Genomic DNA, 22,019 nt, shown 5'->3' with positions numbered 1-22,019 from the left:
GTAACATTGGTGACCCTATTACTGACTTTCGAAAATTATGTGACAAACAAAAAAGACAATAGCACTGTATTTTTATCAGGTGATGACGGATCACTCCCCTGTAATCATATAAGATCACCAGAATATACCAAACATGACCATCTCATCGACCATAGCTTTATCAGTTATCACCCTATCAGCCTTACCAGTTATCACCCATACCGAACCCATCCACCATTTCTACCCAAACACTAATCTATATTTATCACTATTCCAAAGCAACTTTAATTATAATTAACTTTGCCAAAAAAAAAATAGAAAAACCAGCTTTTTGCACACATCCAGAGCTTCTAACTTCCAAAATTTATAATGCAAATAAATGGCAAGATTTGTTATCCCCATGTCGAGGGGCTACAAATACCTCCGGCTTTCATATGTGACCTAAAAGATAGAAGAAAATATCATCCACCTAAGTATACAACATTCTTCCTCCAAATGATATACGTCCACTGTGCACATGACCATTATCACAGAATCTATTCTGTAAAGGAGGGAAAAGAAACTTCAGATCAAATTGTAATTTGCTGCTCTTCATTTGCTGCCAACCTGAGCAGTTGGCACTACAGCACTGTGGTACTCTTGGCACATAAATGTTTTTGCTCAGTCAACAATTGAATAATAAAGTCACACATGGAGCAAATCGCCAATCAATTCGTAAAGATCACAGCACTTTTTGCTCTTCTAACATTATACGTCATGAACTTCATGCATGACAGCAAAGGTTTATGCATGCCCTTGGACACCAATTCTCTATGCTAATGAATACACAGCCTTGAACTTCAATGTTTAGAAGATGTTTTCTCACGAACTCTACCAGACCCTGCAGCATTACTAGCTGAGGCATCGGACTTTACCCTTCGATAAAATAGGACATAGGCAGCAGCTGACTTTACATCTTCTTCATTTATAGGCGATATATGGCTGTCATCAAAGTTGTACCACCTATTCTCATCTAGAAGCTGCAAACAGCAAAACAGTATAAAACAGGGTGAGATAAGTAAGTTATGCATCAACAATCACAGAAGCCAATTTGTGGAACAATCATTGTCCCAAATCAAATCTAAGCTCTAATTAAGAGGATTGGCATAATCAATATGCCATAAACTTCTGAAAGGACTCAAAATGTTATTAAGGTCTCACCCCAGAAAGAAAGAGCAGAAAAACAGTCTCAACTGAAAATTCACTATAAAAATTGAAACAGATATAACAACCCTCGCCAAGCCACCGCCCCACAAAAGAAATATAAATAATACACAACTCTGTAAGCATAAACCAATTGAGAAGAGCATTTTTCATCCTCTATATATTTGTTCTTGTTATTCCATTTCAACAAGGACACATCTGCTTCTAACTTACCTTAATATGTGCAGTGTAGTGGCCACTGCCCATGCCACCATAATGGTTGATCAAGGCATAGAGGTCATAGAGCTGAGAACGGGAACTTCTCTTGTCAGCGACATAATTTGTTAAGTCAAAGTCATGAATAGGAAAGTTGACAAAAGTTTCTAGTTTATGCTTCATCGACCGGCTATAGGAGAATCTCTTTAGATGAATGACTAGAACTTCTGGGAGCCTCCACAGATCAAGCTTTTTACTTGCTTGCCGTTGTTCCTTGCATTGTGGACAGTACCTACATCAAATAAACACTAATAATTCACAAATACTGCTGGAATGGAACCCCTTTTATTCTTAAATACAAGTTTAACACAGAAGATTGTTAAAACTGTCAAGCAAACAGTAAGTATTGGCTTCATTCACATGCATAATTAATAATGAAGTTGAAACTAAGGTTACCAAATTGCAAGTATGAATCTTCTAACTGGGATATGTTCCCGAGCTTTCAGAGTTAAGTACAAGATGTTACAACACACAAAATATAATATAAAGAAATGAGAGACATCTGCTCCCTTATTTGCACAGTCCTTTCTGCAAAATTACATAAGGATTCCAATTAACTTATAGAGCTTGCCAAGCGCTCCTATGTTAAACAAAAGAAGAAATCAATCATTTTCAGGGTGCACCCGAGCATTTGTCTCATTGGTTGGTGCATAATCCCCCTGCCTCAAGAGCAGGGTTCGAATCCCCCCTCCCCCAATTATAAAAAAAAAAAAATATCATTTTCAGGGCACATCTTCAATAGGGTACTCATTAAAGGAGACATCACCACCCGAATGGAAACAAGACTGCATCCTTATTCATTAACCATCACAACTATTAAATAGCTCAAGTGTAGCAAAGAGAGTCTTCAAAAAAAAACTGGGAATAGACAAAGCATTCTGTGGTTTTCTAAAATTAAACTATTTGGTAAAGACAACACATCAATGGTATACATTGTTTATCTTAGGCAGGAACACCATCAATTTCATTTATATCTACCAAGGAATCATGAAAAAGCATAACTGCAAATCTACACATCATCTGTGCACAAGGACATTCATGAATGGAAACACACAAAAGCACATAAACAAAAAGAGAGAGACACACTAACCACATATCCTCTGGAACCAATGGCTCCTCTCTTAGAAAAGCCTCCAGGCAGGTATACAAAGAGAGAGGTTCAGTACGAGCTTTCTTTGTAATAGGCCCATATTTAAACACTTCAGGCAGGTTCTCCAGGTAGTGCATATTGTACTTCTCCAAAAGCTTTGATGACCAATCAAGATATACTACTATAGGCAATGATGCTGACAGATTAACAGCTTTCTCATCTCCCACAGACAGGTCAATGCATGTCATACTTTCATCAACCAACTGAAGAGGTAGTTTTGGTAAAACCTTTTTATTTACTGACGTTGATGCACGGTTAGTATCCACCTCACCAGAATTACGATCAGATGGATCTGTTGCCGCCACTGAGGTGCTTGGATCCGAATTATCAGTATATTCTAGACTCTCTTTCAGCAAAGGAGTAAGCATTGTCTGAACAATTGTCTGTATATCACCACTTGCAATTACATCATCACATGAAAGTGATGAAATGAGAGGAGTTCCGAAAGGTTTCCATCTTTGGGCATCACTAGTTTCCCTAGACAACAATAAAATGCAGCATCACATTAGAAACACCTCAATAAAGCAACCGTTTGAGCTTCAAAGCAAGAATATAAAAGCAGCAGCAGCAACTATTATCTTCTAGTTGGTCTGGAATTAATTAATTCAAAGTAAAAAAAAATAATATGCAAAATTTTTATGTTGTGTGTGAAAGAAAAAGAGAGGGAGAGATTAAACACTTCTGAAAAAATAATGGTACTTCTGTAAGCACTATAAAACTATTCAAATAGGAAGAACATACTACAACCACATCAAATGCTAACCGAACAGTGAAAACAAGTAATGACCAAAACTTCCAAGTCCAATTCAATTGGCATCCAAGGGAAAACATTTTGATGCCATGCCAATATTCACATGTCACTATTTAAAAATTAGTATGAGGTTAGGCAAAACGTACATACAGCTGCTATTTAAAAATTAGGATGAGGTCTAGGAAATACTACATACTGTTCTTGACGGCGATGTATCAACTGAAGAAAAACATTGCCCTTCACTGACTTTTGAATCTTGTATGCAGCAAGATGATCATCATCTTTGATTGTGGACAATGATATATAAGAATCATCTAAAAACCTATGAATCAAATGATTTCGTATCTGCAAGCAACAATTTCAAACAGCTTAGCCCAAATTTAGCACATATGTACAATTCCATAAACAGGAAATCAGAATGTTTAATGGCACATGCCTCGACAAGCTTAATCTCCTCGGTCTGCTTCAAGGAACAAGCATTGCTAAGGGCTTGGATCAGGTCCCTGTAACGTCCCTGCTTAGGAACAGTCACAGTGCATGTTGAGGGTAGAGCACTTCCATCACAAGTAAAAACTGTTATTGTCATGGTCCTAGTGATGGTGAATTGAAGTGGCAAGGAGAGGTACATGAAGGGATCAAATGTTACAGAAACTTTGTTGCACACAGGACAAACCAATGTTGATTTGTATTGACCCTACAAAATTAGGTAGACATGGATTAGAGGCTTAATAATGACAATAACAATGAAACAGCATAATATTTTACACAAGGTCAGTTCATCTTTTTACAGATGATTATCATAGTACCAATATTAAGAAAAAATGTTAAGTTGAATTAGAACTGAATTAGCACAGCTTCCATCTTATTCACCTAATTTTGCTAATATTAACGCAATAGTAACAAAAATAACAACAAAGCACTTTCAGATGGAACCACCAATTTCTTTATGATTTATTACATAAGTCCCTCTATTAAAAAAAAAAAAAAAGAATTAAACAAGCCCCTGAGAATGTATAGAAAAAATTTTTTTTTTTTTCAAAATTTGTGGTCTTCTTTCATACACACAATTTAGGGAAATAAGTGAGAGAAATTAACCTTATAAGGATCTAAATGTATTCCACCAGTGAGACAAAAGGGTAGATATTCAAAATTAAGAATCTAAATGTGTTTTCAATAAACCTCAATGATGGAGCATCCTGACTACATTCTCCAAAGGTGTAAGAAGGGTGTGCTAAGGCTACTTTTGATGCCCAAGCCTAAAATTTGCTTTTGTCCGATGATGAGAAATGTAGTTGGGTTCTCAAGTAGGATTTATTAGTAAATATTGGGATCTTTATGTTTATTCAAGTTAACGTGACAAGTTTTATTCTTTTGTTTTTCTGAGATTACATGCCTGCCAGGGTATTTTCATACTTTTATTGTTTGGTGGAAACATCAAATTTTGAGACTAAAAGTTTTTCCCTAAGTTTCAGAAGTCATTATATTTTTAGTTATGATTTAGGAACATTTTAAAGCAAATTTGTTGGTTTCCCTGTTGGAATCTAAGCATCTATTAAAGTCCTTATTAGACCACAAGTGCTAGGAGTCTATGCATCAATGTAATATTTCTATTGTCAAACAGAACTTTTAAGTTGAGATTTTGCAGTATTATTGCTCTAGCAGTTGTATGAAGCAATATATTTTCAGTGTAAATTGTAGGGAAACTTAAGTGTGAATCCTAGGAATTTCTTTTTCTTATCTTTATTCGAGTTTCTTCAGCTTTCATTTGAAAAAAGGTTGCATTTAAAAGAAATCATTCAGTATTAATATCATGCGGAGCATTTTGAAATGAAGCAACTCAAATTCAGCATTTCAAAATCACAGATATTTAAGGATTGTTTCTTTGATTCATTCTTCAAATTAATTCTCATTTTCAGATCTTCTAAAATGAGGCAATTCCAAAATATGAAATCCTCATTTGAAATGAAATGCATCTTATAAAAACCACATCAATGGATGACTATAAGTAACTACCTAAATCCCAGATTTCTGCACTCAGCTTCAACCCAATCCTAATCCTATGGAAACCCTAATTATTCTGGTAAACCTACACCTGCTTTGCCCTCAAGTAACCCAAAAATCAGACCTTAATACCCTAATCACCCAGCTTTGCTACATCACCTCAAGTATGTTCTTGTAATTTACCCTATTCTTTATTATTGCAGCTTTGAAAGTTACAAGTTGCAAGGATAGATTTGAAATGAGTATACTTCCAATAAATGCAACATTGATATTCAGTTCTTGTAGGAGATACAAAGCTACATGTCACCAGTCCTTTGAGGGCCAAAAATCTACAGATTAGGAATATTTTAGAAAAAAGATATAGGCAATTGGAAATTATACTTGTGCACAGTATACACAGTAATTTGAAGTTACAAAACTATATAACATGTGTACTCAATATTTAAAAACAGGGAAGAAAAATGGTAGACACTCGATTTCATAAGTTGGTATGAGAAGAACAGATAATTAAGCATTAAAGAAAAAGCAATTCTAGAAGGTATGGTTTCATAAATTCCATTTCTCCAAGGCTTAGGAACTACAAAGCCTTTTTATGAGGACCAAACTTCAAGAAGTTCGAAAAAAAGTAACACATATGCAAAATAAGAATTTCTTCCTTTTTTCTTTTTCTTTTTTTCTCAACTCTTACATCCATAATATCTTTCTTCTAAAATTTAACTGAAATAATCAGGCTCCGTATCATAAGTATTAACATCTCATTTTAGAATTCTCATCTCCAAAGTAATTTGGGCAGTGTTAGGGAGAATCTCACAATTTTAGTAAATACTTTTCAACAGAAGTTCAATGGAATCTCAATACTAATGATACTCAGTATCTGACACGGTTAAGTGCATCAAAAAACTTTAAAACTAAGCATTCTCAATGAAGGACTTAAACAAATAGTTTCAAATTATCATTGACTCAAATTGTAGTGAATAATACATCCTATTCAAGGAAGAACATATTGGAAATACTATAGAAAATGTTGACTTAAATCTCCAGTTAATATCAAAGTTATGAGATTTACCATGAACATGTAAGACACCTGTACAGCTGTTTGGCATTCAATATTATAATGTATAAGACATATTACTCACCTGGCACACGTCAACAATTATTGAATCATTACGAGCAATATGATTTGCCCAATATTCATCAGCAACTTCTTCATCTGGACGGCCATCAGCATCTCTAGAATTTATATAAGGTTTGTGTTTGACACGATTCAGATCTTCATGAAGGCCATCAAGCAGAAATGCTAAAAGCTCCTGAGAAAATAAAAGTTAAAAATGATAAGCTTGTATGAACTATAAGCAAAGCATGGATTAGAAAGTACTAGACGTCAAATACAAACCTGAGAGTCATGCTGATTGTATCCACTAAATTGTGGTGCAAAGCGGGCAAGCTTGGCTTTAAAGGGCCGAGGTGCAACTGGTGTTCGTCCAGGTGCCCACAGCTTTCTCAGCAACTCACCAAATGCTAGAGCAAGCTCACCCTACACAATAATCAATCAGCTTAGAAGTTAGTTAACATATTAATTATACAACTAAACTGAACTCTTCAAGAAAAACATATGAGATTTCAACAACAAATTGATTACAGTAACACTAAAGTTGAAACATATTAGCAAAATGTCAATGCACATATTTTCCACTATTCTGACTAAATAATATTTGCTTTGATATGTACAAGGAGAGGTATAATTCAAAGGTCTTACACATAGAGTAGGATATTTCCATAAAATAACACAGTAAACCTGCTTTTGGGTGGATCGAGAAAAGATAAGAGCTTTGTGAAGCACACACTTTAGTCACATTTAACCAAACCATGATTATGTTATGTAACAGCATAAGATAAAACGCAACACTAGAAAAGCTACATGGCTATCTCTATATTTACTATTGTGGACAAAGAAAGTTTTTGGGAGTACAGTTCATTGCCTACAAATATTCCCAACCATCTCAACACACACCCCATGGCAGGTGGACATAGTAGTGAGCACAATCAATACATTAGTGTTCAGCACAAAGTGATCATTATCAACCTAAAATAACCACTTGGCAGTGAACCACATGAAAGCAAGCATGATCAGCTCAAATAATTGGTAAATCTGCTACAATCCTTATTAGAGGTGCATGCCCTAGATTCCTGGGAGCACCCTTTTGAAAAGGAAAGGCACCACTCAGTTGAGTGTCTTTGTTTTGTTCAAATTTTATACTTCTTTTATGAGTATCTTCCGATTGTCAAAAAAGGCAATACAAGTGCTATTTATAAGAATTTTCTTTTAAAAATAACAAATTTTCTGTGCAACTTTTCTCCAGAGAAAGAGTTGCTCTATTTATCTATCAATTTTAAAGTTAAATCTCCCAAAACGTAGCACTGCTGATGCAGGCGCATATGGAAATTTATTTAGTATTTTAGTTAGTTTAGGATTTTATTTTATTTATTTAGTTTAAGATTCTTTTTTCCTATCTTTATTAGAATTTTAGTACTTTAAGTCTTTATTTAGGATTAAGATTACTATTTGATTAGGATTTATCTTAGCTATTATAAATAGGTGATCTTAGATAGAAAATTATTATTATCATCTTTTGTTATTTTGAATATTTATTCAAGAGGTTTCTTTGAAAACCCAATTATCTTTCTATTGTTCCAACACAACCAGTCCTATTCTAGCCCTAATTGTTGAGTTCTAATTGCCCTAAACCTTTCGGCTACATCAACTGCTCTACTTAATAACAAGCAAAACTAAGAGCACTTGCTCTAACTTCACAACCCAACTACAAAGAGAAAGAAATGAGAGATTATTCATAAGGAGGAGATGGAAGTTGAAGGAAAGCTAGAGCTAGAGTCCAAAAATGATTTTTGTCACAATCTTACAAATGCATACAGGCCCTGCTAAGTTTATGCGTGCGTTTAGCTATAGTAACTATTAATGGAGAAATTATGTAGATGATGACTACAAATAAACTCATTGACAGAAATGTATGGCTCCAACAACTCATTTATGTAAGCATGTTAAATTCTCCTGCATCAACCATAAAAGTAATGGACAAGGATGAACAGAGTCTGGCATCTTCAAAGTGTGGACCACACCATTGCTTGAAATGTTAAGTTTTCAATAAAAGCTAGCAATTTGTTTGAAAGTGCAAATCTACATTATGCATTTTGCTTGAAGCAAATTTACCGCTTACAATTTGCTTACCATGTTTCTCTAACTTACAGAGAGCAGATGCTTTTCTATAAAGGTGAGTCAAGCATGTGCCAAGAAGCCTCTAGTAGTTCATGGACACAAGTCTAATAGACTAAGCATATCTTCATAATATGCTAAATATCACAAATTTGAAATGTAAAGTTAATTAGATTATACAAGTTCACTTTAGTTTTGACACTAAATTCTGAATTTAATTCAACATTTCGAAACCTAGTCTGATGGACATCAATCTAAGAGATAAAAATTGAATTTCAGATACAACCAACACAATGTGAACACTGCTGGTTCACATAAGTCAAGAACCTTTACAAGCAACAAATCTGAAGGAGGGCACACCAAAATGAAAAGCAACCATAGATCATATTAACATTCCAAACATGAACAATCTGGAGTTGACTAATTTTTTTCCTTTTGGCCAGCTAGAGTCAATAACTTGACAAACCTCAATTTCTAACATTCACTTATAAAATATAATATTGCGCACTCTTGGTCCCCTGAATACCTCAACCACAAAATAAAAAGGCAACTTTATAATACTAGATATAGGAACTCATATAACATCTATAGATGCTCATCAAAGGAAAAGAAGAAACACAATATTTCTATACGTATATCTATACTTAATCAATTAATATAAACTCCCCAAAAATAATTACAATAAAAACCCTACGATGTGGAGAACCAAGGAAAGACAGATTACACAAACAAAACCCATGTCCTATGATGCTCACTGACTAGTACCAGGTAACATAAAACGGTTCTTCAGTTATTTGAAATCTTTCCTAAAGAAAAGTATATTATTTTCCACTTTATAATACTAGATATAGGAACTCATATAACATCTATACCTGCTCATCAGAGGAAAAGAACAGACACAATACTTCTATACGCATATCTATACTTATTCAATTGATATAAACTTCCCAAAAATTATTAAAATAAAAACCCTAGGCTGCGGAGAACCAAGGCAAGACAGGTTATACAAACAAAACCCATGTCCAATAATGCTCACTGACTAGTACCAGGTAACATAAAAAGGTTCTTCAGTCATTTGAAATCTTTCCTAAGGAAAAATATATTATTTTCCATAGTCCCCAATTAGTTTAAATCTTCAATGGGAAAAACACCTTTAACCTTAATCAGTCCTTGAACTGTTAGCATTGATTCCAAATAACCAGGGCATAAAGTATGAATAAATAGAGATGACTATGAGCATCCATGCATACAATCTTACAATGTGAAAGTAGTAGAAGTTAGCGCAAAATCAAGGAACAATAACACCTAATGGCCAAAGTTCAACACTATATGACTGGGCAGCCAGTGTCTTAGACCTTTATCCTTGATGGAAAGGTCAGGAGGACTTCGCCATAGGATTAAAGTTGAATAAGTCAAATGGAGAATGCTCAAAAAATGTTGTTCAAATATCAAAAGCAGTTACAGATAAATGGAAATGCTTTGAGGGCAACAGCAAAACATCTCTACAAACTAGAATTATAGCAAGCCAAAACAAGATGCATGCAACAACACATTTACAATAGATAATGGTTTTCAAAATAGATGAACAGAAAATAATTTCTAGTTCAAAAACAGATCATATAAGGATTACTCATAGAACATCTATTTTTAAGTTAGACACTTACAACCATGCCCAAAGGGTTTTGCCAATTTATCTCCTGATGATAGTCTTCCCGGAAGTATCTAGCAAACTCTGGCGTATGAACAAGGCACTGTATTGCACTATTCATAAAGCAAGTATTCCCAAGATTCAGCAGTCCAGTCAAACCACCAGAAGCACCCCTCGTAATAACACCACTGTTTGCATAAGTGTTATCCAACTCTCTACCAGGATAACTCAAGGTCTGACTTTGCATGTGCTCTGCACTATAACCTCTGGATGCAATCTTGTTTGCCGACAGGCCTCCTGCAATTGATAAGCTTGACTTAGAAGGCTCTAGAAGTACAGAAGTAGCTTCCTTATCTGCAAATCCATTGTCTGGAAAACTTATACCGCCACTTAATGCAGTACCATTAACATTGTTAAGGACCTCCACCAAAATCTGTTTAAATTGATCACAAGAAAACCATAGGTTAGAACATGAAAAGATTACTAATTAACAATAAAACAAGAAATCCTCAAGTACATTCATTTTTGTGCTCTATCAGATATCTATGTGCATATTTGTATGTGTCCAAGACGGGTGGGCATAGATATCATTTGTGCATGAATGGAGAGAAGGGAAAATGCCTTTACCAGGCGAGTTAAAAGGCACTGATTGTTATAATAAATAACTAACCACATAATTCTGTACATCACTGAAACAGCTATCGCCAGAATGACCAGATGAAAACCCAGGGGGTGAAACATGGATATGCCTCAGAAATAGATAATAATAGTATGCAGTGGTCACCAAGAAAACATATGAAGGAGGCTATCCGCTTATTGCTGTACACAAACAGCACAGCAGAAAAGCACAAATAAAGCAAACCCATGGATAATGGGTTTGAACATGTGCAGACATGGATAATGGCGGTCTACGCTTCTAGGTTCAAAGCAGCTACAGAACTCAAAAAGTGCACCAGAATTATTTATGCCATTAACAATTTCTTTTGCTGAAACTTGATACCTAATTTCTTTCCCCTTTCCAAATTTATGCTTCCTTTTTCTTCTAGAGAGAAGCTCTTGTCAAGAATAATGTCTTCCATGCACCCAAATAAGAACAAAGTGTAACAGATTATTATGCATAAAGAAGGAATAAAGAAAGAGAAGCAAGCCCCAAAGATAGCAAAATTAGAATATCCACCAAATTAGTGGGTCAATAACCTATTATTTCCACCTTGGCATCTATATCCATCCTAAAACATCCTTATTTTGACAATCAAGTACCGTGGAGATTGAACAGCCATGGCTCCAATAACAAAGGAGGGACTACAAATAATCCAAGAAAGATTATTGAATTTAACCCATGATGGGAATAAAACTTTGTCCTCCTCAGCAGCCTCTTAATGAAGCAACTGAGAATCCTCAACTATCTGTATGTACATACTGATAGACTTTGACCAACTTAACCAACCATACAGAATATCAGTCATAAAACTCGAAGACAAGGAAAAAACTTGGCCATAGATCCCCAAGATTGTGCTCCTAACATCACCTGCATTGACTGCAGCATAAAGGCTTAAACTTCACAGCAGAGAAAAATGCGACTGAAGCTTCCAAAGACAATTCAACACAATATAGAAACTGGCAATAGATGACAAAGACAGCTTGTTTAATAGATAGATTGAGCAATAATACTGTCATAAAAGGATGGTAATATGCAGAAGAAGCACTAATTCTGAATCTGAAATGATATGTATTTCTTTTAGCTTAGTTGGCAGAAATCTTAATTCTAGAAATCAAATTAGATATTCACAAAAAGCATGAAACTTTTTTTCCCTAAAAATTCCATCCATTTTACAATTGTACATAGGGCAGAAGCATCTAATGCAGAATCCAATTTCAGATGCTTAACTGGTTTCTTTATAACAGACACAGTAGTCGTAAAATGATAAATAAGTGGTGCAGCAAAAAGGACCCACATCCTGATCCATCTGTATGTTGGCATCATCAAGTGTTTTATCCATATCATTCATCAAAGCATGTTTCCGATGGCCATAGTAATCCCAAATACAAACCTGAAAAAATAAGTAAATAAAACTACTGAAGAACTTGAAAAGAAAAAAAAATTAGGAAAACAGAAAACAGAAAAGGAAATAATCTTGCATCTGCAAATTACTTGTTCCAAGTTGAGATAAAAAATCTCACATGCTCGCCGGTGAAGCTCACCAATGGTTTCCTGTCCAAAATAATTTAATCTTCAAAAGCAGTTATTCTAAATAAGAACAATGAGAGTAGCAGCAGAGCCGAAATAAATGGCGTCTCATAGCGGAGTTTCACATCATACCTTCTTACTTATTCTTATAGTAGAGCGATCACCTTTCGGTGTCACAAGAAGTTGCAGACGCAGCGGATAAACCTCCACAGCAAACTCTGTCTGAGAAAGACCTGAATCAATTACTTTCCGTGACAACGTCGGACCACCACCATACCTGAACCCAAAAGAGATTAAATGATTCCTCAATATATCACCAAATGTACAGTTAAATGTGGAAAAACAAGACCAAAAGAAACATATGCAGAAAATTTAATAGCAATACTGCAAATCATTCTTTATACAATCATGCCACATATAAAATTGTGTATAAGCATGGTAAAGAGAGAGTCATATTAGTTCCCACCACTAAAACCATATAAACTAGAAAGTGAAGGGAATAGAGGGGGAGGACTTGCGGGGGTTGGGGTAAGGTTTCTTTCATTTGAATTATTTAAACAGAAGGAAAGAAAAAGGATGTGTACTGACCTTGTTTAACTATGGAAGGAAGGGGTAACGTTTGATTTATTTCTACAATTATGTCCTTTCTGAGTGAGATATACATATATAAGGGTAATTTAGTCTAAGCAATCAAAAACAATTAAATGAGAGATCATTCTCGTCTCATCCAAATACTTCAAACTCAGAAGAATGGAAAGAATGGAGGTTAAGAGGGTTTTAAAGGGTTACATATATCCTCTTTATCTTTCCTTGTATCAAAAAACAAATTGACCTATTCACAGAAGCAAATACACATAAAACATAAAGTTAATCAGGGGTTTCAGGAAAAGTTGCCGCTTTGTTGACATCAATAGTGAATCTTACCCTTGAATTCCATAAAAATATTTAAATAGGGCCCAAGAAACATGTATGCTGGACCTAATGTATAAAGGACAGGCAATCATACTAACAAATACATAAATGTGTACATATAAATTACAAAAATAAGTACACACATAAATGTATACAATTATATATATAAATGCAGATATCAACTTGAACCTTGATTCCGGGGCGGTCATAGGTTCAAACCTCTGACATAGCTAGGCTTACAAACAATTTCTCATGTACAAAAGAATATATTGGAACTCCAAAAATGATGTCAACTTCAAATATTTCTTAAAATTACAAAGGTAACTTGTGATAAAAATGTAAAAAGAAAAAATACAATACTTCAGCGTCTAAGAATGATGTTTTGCGATAATTATAGCCACAATCACTCCTCAAGATGAACCTTTCAAGGCTGCCTTTAGTAGAGATGACAACAAACTATGGGCACAATCACTGCACAAATGAACCTTCTTCGGTAATTGAAGCTTCACCTTAGTAGCTAGAACTAGGGCATCCATCATAGAGAAACTTGCTTAGCGTGGTGCTGAAGCTTATAGGACTACACATAACAACTATTATCTTATACATCAGCAGTTGAATTTAAGAACTCCACACACGGGTTTCTATACTTAACAGAAGTCCAGTTAACTTGTTCCAGCTTAGTGTTGATATAAATTCACAAAAAGATTATCATCTTATACACCAGCAATTGAGTTTCAAAACTCCAAAAGCCTGCCCACGTACTTGGCAAATGAAAATTTACTTGTTAACAAGAGATGCAACATTGAGTTATTACATTAATATGTTTGGCTAACTAGAAACAAATTACCTACACAAACTGGCCTGTAAGTTTTAATATGCAATAATCCTTGACAAAATACCAAAATAATTCAAAGAAGCCATATCTAACTAACTAACCATGAATAAAGCTGGTTCCAAACTTGTTGAGGTAGTAAGACATAGTCACGGCCTTCCAACAAAGTATCATGAATCTCAATACCGCTGCCGGGGCTTGAGTCCTCCGAAGGCCCATCTGATATTAAATCAGAATTATCAATCCCTGAAGGCCTTTTCAAAGTAGTCAAACGAGGTGAATCCGAATTCCCAGCCAAAGAAGAGCTTCCTTCGTTGGTGTTGTTGTTAGTATTCAGCTGCTGCTCTTGGTTCACATAATCAATCCAGTGTTGCCACCATCTATTTCAAAAATTAACCACAAAAAAACCCGGAAAAAGAGAGTTAAGACAAAGAGCAGAAGCAGTTAAATAAAATTGAAAATTCTTGTACAAAATAGAGGTTAAAAAAAAGGGTATTAACTTTTGAGTGATGAGAAAAAAGGAATCGCCTTCTTTAGTGTTAGCTTCGGCGGTAATGGCGATGTCTCTGATTAAAACCCTCTCTTCTTCGGGACTCAGTTCCTTAGTCGTCGCCGTCGACGTCGCCACCTCCGTCATCACTCTCTAATCTCTATCTCTTCTCAGAACAGATCTCGAGTTAGCCAAAAGTTTTGAAATTTCAGACCGTCGGATTCGGCCCCTTTAAAACAACAGAGGAAAACCTGTGTTTCCTTTGCAACGCTGAAGAACTGGTTGAATTTACAGGTTTCTTCTCTCGTTTCTTTTTCCCCCTTAAAATGTGCTTCAAGCTTTGGTTTTGCTTTTCAGTTCCTCAAAATCTGGTCCTGCCCCAAGCAAACTTCTCTAGGCTTTTCTCCAACCCAACCTTTTAATGGGCTAAAGCCCAACCCTAATTTTTCAAACTAAGAAAGTGTCCCAACATGAATACTCGGGTACGAGTATTACCCGACCCATTTAAAAAAGATTCAGATATCTTATAATTGAATTCAAGAAATAAAAATACTCCCCATCATGGGTTTAAGAAATGTTCTCGATATGCCCACCGCTCAAACTCGATTATAAATAATAATTTTGAATATTAAATTTTAATTTTATAAATATAATTTTTTATTTATAATTTTCTTATAATTACTGCAATACTTTCTAAAATTCATTAGTTGTAATAAATATTATTTTAAATTTTAATTTATTTTTTCATACATAAACTTTAATTCATTATTTTTTATTAATAAAATAAATAAAATTTATTTAAAATTTATTTTAATCGTGTATTTAATAAGTAAGGTATAAAATATTCGAATAAAAGTTCGAGTAACAATTCCAAAATTTAATTGGGCATTGATAGGGTTCGAATATCTTATCAAATAATTAGATTCAAATTAAAGTATTTCAAAAATAACGAATATCTTACCTGTTGATATTCCTAAACTTGATAAGTTACTTAAATCAATTTTTAACATGAGAAATTACTTTACCGATAACCAGTAAAATTTTATAAATGAGTTTATATAGTTAACGCGCATGTCATTTGGTGATTTAATATATTAAATTAGCTTAATTACATTCTAATCAAATAGGTAACAAACCTTAAACTTGTTCGTACAGTTTAAAAATTTTGCTGCCTTATTGTCTGCCTAGCATTCCTTGGTTGATTTGTGCAACCTAATTTTTCTTTTAGCCTTGTTTGAAATATGCTTTTTTAATAAATGAAAGATTTATCCCACTGCTTATTTGAAATTTCTTTAATAGTTCATAATTTTTTTATTATTTAAAATTTTTTAAATAATTCATAATTTTTTAAAGTATTATGTCAAGAAATTATTTATATCATGAAATGTTTGACAATTTATTTTAATTAATTCATAATTTTTCATTTGTGCTAAGGTTTGAAAAATATTGATTCAATTATAACTATACATAACAAATATAAATCTAGCATATGTAATAATATCATTTAAAAATATTTTCTCAATACCTCAATAATATATAGTCAATAAGGATCATATAACTCTCTATTTAATAGATCATCAATTACTAGTATAATATATATTTATATAAATAGTATTATCATATATTCTGATAATCATATCATATATTTCATAAATAAAATAAGATCCTAAATTAAAAAACCCATACATTATAATGTTTAATTTGTTCATGTATTTAAATTCTCTTGTAGAATTTTAAAAGAATAATCTTGAAAATAAAATAAGAGCATGTCTAACATTTTTGGAGAAGCATTAAGCTTGTAGATGTGATTAGATATCTATAACATACTTAAAAGAGTTTTCCTCACTTAATCACGTGTGGCTTTAAAGGGTAATTAAAAAGATTAAACAGTATTTTTAAAAAGGATTTGAAATTGTTTATGTGAATTATAACAATAGATATCTTATGTTTAACTCTTGTGCAACGCATCGGATCATACTTTAATGGACTAAAAAACTAGGTCAAGAAAATCAAGAGCCAATTTTGGGATAGGAATAATCAGATAAGTGGCCCTCTTGTCCCCCCCACCCCCCTCGTCTCCTTCCTTTATGAATATTTAATTCCTTTGGAAAGGGTACGGCACAGTTATCAAAATGTATTTTGATTGGGATTTAAACAAAAACAGGCGAAGATCTCTCAAGTTCACCTCCTTTTGCCCCTCTTAATTCCTTCTTTTTCTTTTTCAAAATATCATTAAATTAAAGAAAGGAAATTCAAAAAGAAAAAAACAAATACAAAAACCCAAAGATACTTTGAATCTTTGGCATCCATCCACCACCCACCCACAACAGCTTTCCAACAACAAAAACTCCCCCCTTACAGTCCCATCTCTTATAACCCATATTGCCGAACCATTTAAACAGAGTAGTTACAAGAAACTGTGGTTGTTGAGGAAAATGGAGAATCAGATGAAGGCAACAACCTTTCCTTCCCCATGTCTACCTCCATGTTCATGGAGACACCAACTTGACCGACACCCTCATTTTCATTAGGCCCTACGTCGAATATCAAGTCGATGTTATCTTCGAACCCCGTATCGTCAAACAGGTTTGGTAATCCACCGGTTTTTCCAAGAGGGAAGTCCGGAACCAAAAGTGAGGTCATCCCTGAATCCATGCAGAAACTCCATGCTAGCTCATTGCTATCAGCTGTCTCCATACCAACCATTGAGGCATTGTCAATGCATAGAGGGAGCTGCTGCATTTGCATGTATTGGAAGTGTTGGGGATCAGCTTCTTCTTCTTCTCCTTGTTGCTGTAATTGTTCTTGTTGTTGTTGTTGTTGTTGCTGCTGCTGCTGCTGCGGTTGTGCTGTTTCGGCTCCACCTCGTTCAGCTCCCGAAGAGTGAGGAATTTGTTCTTGCGTTTGATCTACAAACAAAATGCCCTTCTGCTTCAAACGTTCTATGTAATGGCTAATATCAAAGTTGGTCACGGCATTGGTCCCTCTGTACTCCAATGCTGCCATATCATACGCTGCTGCTGCTTCCTCTTGAGTGTCTGCAAACAAAAGTAAACATTAACAAATGAATAATTCATCAATAAAATCAGAGAGACAAGTAATCAAATCGCGAAAGGATAACTTTTCCCATGACATTTAACAAACAAATTAAAGTGGATCAAACTTTAAGCAGCAGGAAAAGATATGATTAGGGATTCACATGCTGACACTAATTCTTAATTAGTTACTGTCCTGGTTTATTTTACTAAGCTGTTTTCAATAGTAAAATATAAACGTCAGAGATATAACCGACATTGCTGAAGTTTTCCCCAACTATATAGACTTTTTATATCCTTTTGTTCATGCAAATCTAGACTTTTTCTTGGGGCAACATGTTAGCATAATTGCAGGGGAGAGTGCAAGGATCATGTTTTGCTTGGCGAGAAGTACAGGGTTAAGGCACAGCTGTGCTTGTTGAGCTATCATTTACAGATCCTTACCAACATTTTCCGCCATGGCAGGTAATCTAATACAAGAAAGAAGATCATCTAGAGCGTAATTGTTCTAATCAAAACTATTTCAAATTAATTTCCAACAAAAAAAATAAGGGTTTCAAGGAAAAACCTGTCGCAACGATTAAACCTTCATTCCATCTTAATATTAACTTGTTAATAGAAAGTATGCTGACATAATTAAAACAAATATAAAGGAAAAACAAAAAGCCCCATAGATTTCTTGTCTTGCCTTCTATCTTAGCTTAAGTAGTTGAACAGTTGATAAAGGGTCCATATTATTCAATTCATAATGTTCTTCCCTAATTCAAATTTCAAAAGGAAAAGTCATAAGCCTTTGATATTAGTGAACAAAACCTCAACCAATCCGAATTATCAAACAAAACCATTGTCAAGAATTGAAGGCCAATTAAAACTTGTCCCCAACATATCTTCTCTGTTATACTAATCACTATTGGCCAGCTAAGCTAAAGGAATTAGGCATTTATAGCTCACCTAAAGCTAAGGCCAAAACTTCTCCTAAGGGCACGTGATCTCTGCTGCCTCCTACTCAGCAAAGAAGATTTCTCAAAAAGAAATCTTTTTTACTTAAGCTTTGACAAATGAATCTGCCCTAATGGTAGAGTGATGGTCACGTGCCATTCTGCCACCATTTTGAATGCAAAAAGATGGCGGTAAAACTAAGTCACATTTATCTTGTTTAATTACAGAAATGCCATCCTTGCTGAACTTTGAATCTCCATGTAAACCAGCTGCCAATTTTATCCTAATTCATAGCACAGCTTGCCGGCATTTGACTGATGCAGATGGGGCGTTTGAACTTTGGAATCTACCCATCTTTTTGTTTATTTACCAGCAATACAAAAGACAAGTACAAAGGTAAGAAACACCCCCAACATTGGTATATGAAGAAATTGCTTATGCTCGATGTACTTGCATCGAAAAACCCAGCTAACCGTATGTTTTTCTTAGGATTTTATTTAGTTTGGAAGTTGTATATCCAAAGTCAGAAAAAAGGGAAATAAAGAGTTTGGTGATTATATTAGGCAAAAGAGTCTTTAAGTCATTGCAAGTTCCAATGTAAAAACTATACATAAATTTATAATGGGGACTAGACATTGGACCCCCTAGTAAACCATAGATATATATATAGTACCAAAAGCTCCCTCAAATGTGTACCAAATGCAAACAGAAATAATCTCTTTGGATATCAAACTACAAGAGACCAATGTTAGTATAAATATTGTAAGGAGAGAGAGAAAGAGGGCTTACTATAAGTTCCCAAATAAAGATATTTGTTCCCAAAGACTCGACCAATTCGTGCTTCCCACCTCCCATTGTGGTGATGCCTGCCATTACAATAAAACATAATTTAACTCAGATATATCAGATTCAACCCAAACCCACTTTTAGTCAAAAAAATGAATACCTACTTCTTATTATGAGCACATGCAATCTCTCCTACTCCTGACCCTATTGCAAATATTAATGGAAAAATTAATGGAAAAAGGAGAGATAGCAACTAAAACTACCTGGCCACCCCACGGTACTTTGAAACTCCCCTTGAAAACCCACTGCTCCGCCGCCTTAGAGATGCCAAGTATTCCTCCTTTGTTACCTTCTTCATTTCTTCCATCTCCTTCTCATATCTATCTATCTGCATTATTGTTTTTGGTTAATTAAGCTTAATTGTTGAAAGTAATGAAGAAAATGAAGTTTGGGTTATCATTATTATTTGTTGTTCATGAATTAAAATACCGGAAAATTCAAGGTTGTCTCTGGGCCCCAGTACTTGAGTGCAGCAAGATCATAGGTACGAGCAGCAGCCTCCTCACCGTCATAAGCCCCTGCACATATATCAAATGTTGTTAGGCATACAGAAACCATAGTTTTTAGCGAATTATATAATAGTTGAAGAGATAAAAGGGAGAGAAGGACTTACCCAAATAAACTATGGAGGCGACGGTAGTGTAAATGAACGTTAAGATGGGAGCAGAGACAAATTATAAGGAATAAAAAAACAACAGTCAGTACACAGAACAGAAGTAAAAAACGTAAAAAAAATGAAAAAAAAATATAAAATACTTAAAAGTAAAATAATAAACAAAGAATTATAGATCTCCTTGGGGAAAAAAAGGGGGAAATTTTTTAGTAATTAATTTACCTTGTCTTCCTTTCTTGTTCTGAATGTTATTCCATGAACTCTTGTCCCAAAGGTGAGCTTCAAACCTCCCAGTCCATCTATGCCTGTTGAATGTTGATAGATATCAACAACAAATATGATACATGCAAATGAAGCAAAACCCACATTTTGAACATTATTTATATATTTAACAATTAACCTGGTGACTCCTCTATAGATGGAGCTTCTTCTGCCAGAGTTTGGACTGTTTGCATTCAAGCATCTCTCAGAGTTTTGATCTTTTCTAGCCCTTTTAGCCTTGGGTTTCTCTGATGATGGGAGGTGAGGAGTGTCAGGCCCCAAACAAGAAGATGATGAGGAAGAAGGAGAGGAAGGAGAGGAAGAGGAAGAAGAAGCTGGAGACCTCTTCATCGTTTCTTTGTTCCTATCACCAAAGCCAAACAATGTGAAGTCTATCAATTCAAGGCTAAGAGATTGGCTTTGGCAATATATAATGAGAAGAGGCTTTCTTTTCTCCTTTTCCAAGTCTCATTGTTTGTTTCTCTGGTGAGCTTGTTGTATATATATGAATTATGATGATGACTTTGGGGTACCAAAAAGTTGTTTACCAAAACTAGGAGAGAGAGAGAGAGAGAGAGAGAGAGAGACAGAGAGACAGAGACAGAAACAGAAGAGGAGGGTGGGAATGGAAGGATATGGAAAAATAAATGGGCTAGTGCAAGTGCTAAAAGCAATGTAGTTGAAACCATAGGGGTTGGGTTGGGTTAATTTAACCCTGGGTTAATCACAAAATGATGGCCTAACACTTGGCTTCTGTGTGCAGCCATGCTGCCAATAGCATTTCTTCACTTCCGCTGGCAATTTTCCTTTTATTATGTCTTGAAAAGAATCTCTGCCTCTCTCCATTTACTTTAACTAAAACTCTAATTGTCTATCATCAACTTAACCTACTGCAACTTAGAAAGAAACCCAATTCATCCTTCATTATGTTTTCTTTAAAGCATTTAACTAAAAACCTGTTAACCATTTATAATTCTTTATTTTCATTTAAAGATTGAAGATGTCCTGTTTACTATATATGAGAAAACCAACCTCAAAGTGTCTGCTATCAAATTTATTTCATAATCCTTTTATAGGGTCTTTAATCATTATAACGCCTATTCTGTTCTCATCAAGTTTTTTATATTTTTATTTTTAATTAAATATTTTTTTATTAATTAATTAATTTAAATTATAATATTTATGTGACGTAAACGTAAAAAATAAAATCACTATTTGATCATGTAATCATATCACTTCATCATCTATTATGACACGCAATATAAAAATGACAAATATCATTTTAGTTAATAATTGTTAATTATAAAAACCTATTTGAGTTTTTTTTTTTAAAGTATTTTGTTAATTTTAACAAAAGAAAGCTGAATTCATGTTAATGTTAACATTAAATTAAATTTTATTTATATTTTTTATATAACGATGGAATGGGGAAAGGAATATGCTGAGGAAATCTGAGTTAGGAAGAGAAGTTGAGTTCCAACTTCCAAGTGGGTTAAAAGCTGAAAAGGTATTTTACCAAGACAACACTCGTGCATGTCAGTTACTCTTTATTATGGGTTTTGAATTGTCACTGTGACTCGAACTGGAGTGTTCTGTTCTGTCCGGGGGTACAACGGGGCAATGCCCTCAGTGTTCAGTTAGATTACAACTACTACGCCATGTAATGCATGCCATAAAAGACAATTTC

General features: G+C 34.5%; 2 protein-coding genes across 4 annotated transcripts; both read right to left on the bottom strand.

Moving 5' to 3' along the window:
• Window positions 1-323: 323 nt before the first annotated feature.
• UBP5 (ubiquitin-specific protease 5) lies at window positions 324-14,984 on the bottom strand. 3 transcript variants are annotated; one of them, XM_007010595.3, is made up of 14 exons: window positions 14,649-14,984; window positions 14,253-14,528; window positions 12,537-12,681; window positions 12,369-12,428; window positions 12,172-12,267; window positions 10,601-10,649; window positions 10,233-10,513; window positions 6,733-6,873; window positions 6,476-6,646; window positions 3,775-4,032; window positions 3,535-3,683; window positions 2,528-3,064; window positions 1,396-1,669; window positions 324-998 (listed from the first exon to the last, which is right to left on the bottom strand). In XM_007010595.3, exons 1-14 carry the CDS (start codon window positions 14,783-14,785, stop codon window positions 819-821), a joined length of 2,754 nt encoding a protein of 917 aa, XP_007010657.3. In that variant the 5' UTR covers window positions 14,786-14,984; the 3' UTR covers window positions 324-818. The 3 variants fall into 3 exon arrangements, with proteins under 3 accessions (XP_007010657.3, XP_017984874.2, XP_007010658.3); XM_018129385.2 differs by having other exon boundaries at window positions 10,619-10,649; XM_007010596.3 differs by having other exon boundaries at window positions 10,233-10,649.
• A 1,853-nt stretch (window positions 14,985-16,837) lies between these two features.
• On the bottom strand, window positions 16,838-20,787 carry WRI1 (Integrase-type DNA-binding superfamily protein). Its single transcript, XM_007010594.3, has 7 exons — window positions 20,472-20,787; window positions 20,294-20,376; window positions 20,072-20,080; window positions 19,888-19,976; window positions 19,662-19,786; window positions 19,402-19,478; window positions 16,838-17,676 (listed from the first exon to the last, which is right to left on the bottom strand). Exons 1-7 carry the CDS (start codon window positions 20,681-20,683, stop codon window positions 17,033-17,035), a joined length of 1,239 nt encoding a protein of 412 aa, XP_007010656.3. The 5' UTR covers window positions 20,684-20,787; the 3' UTR covers window positions 16,838-17,032.
• Window positions 20,788-22,019: the final 1,232 nt, after the last annotated feature.

The sequence above is a fragment of the Theobroma cacao genome, chromosome 10, assembly GCF_053813885.1.
Source record: "Theobroma cacao isolate CCN51 chromosome 10, ASM5381388v1, whole genome shotgun sequence".
NCBI lineage: Eukaryota > Viridiplantae > Streptophyta > Magnoliopsida > Malvales > Malvaceae > Theobroma > Theobroma cacao.
This window is presented reverse-complemented; position numbering and strand designations above follow the sequence as displayed.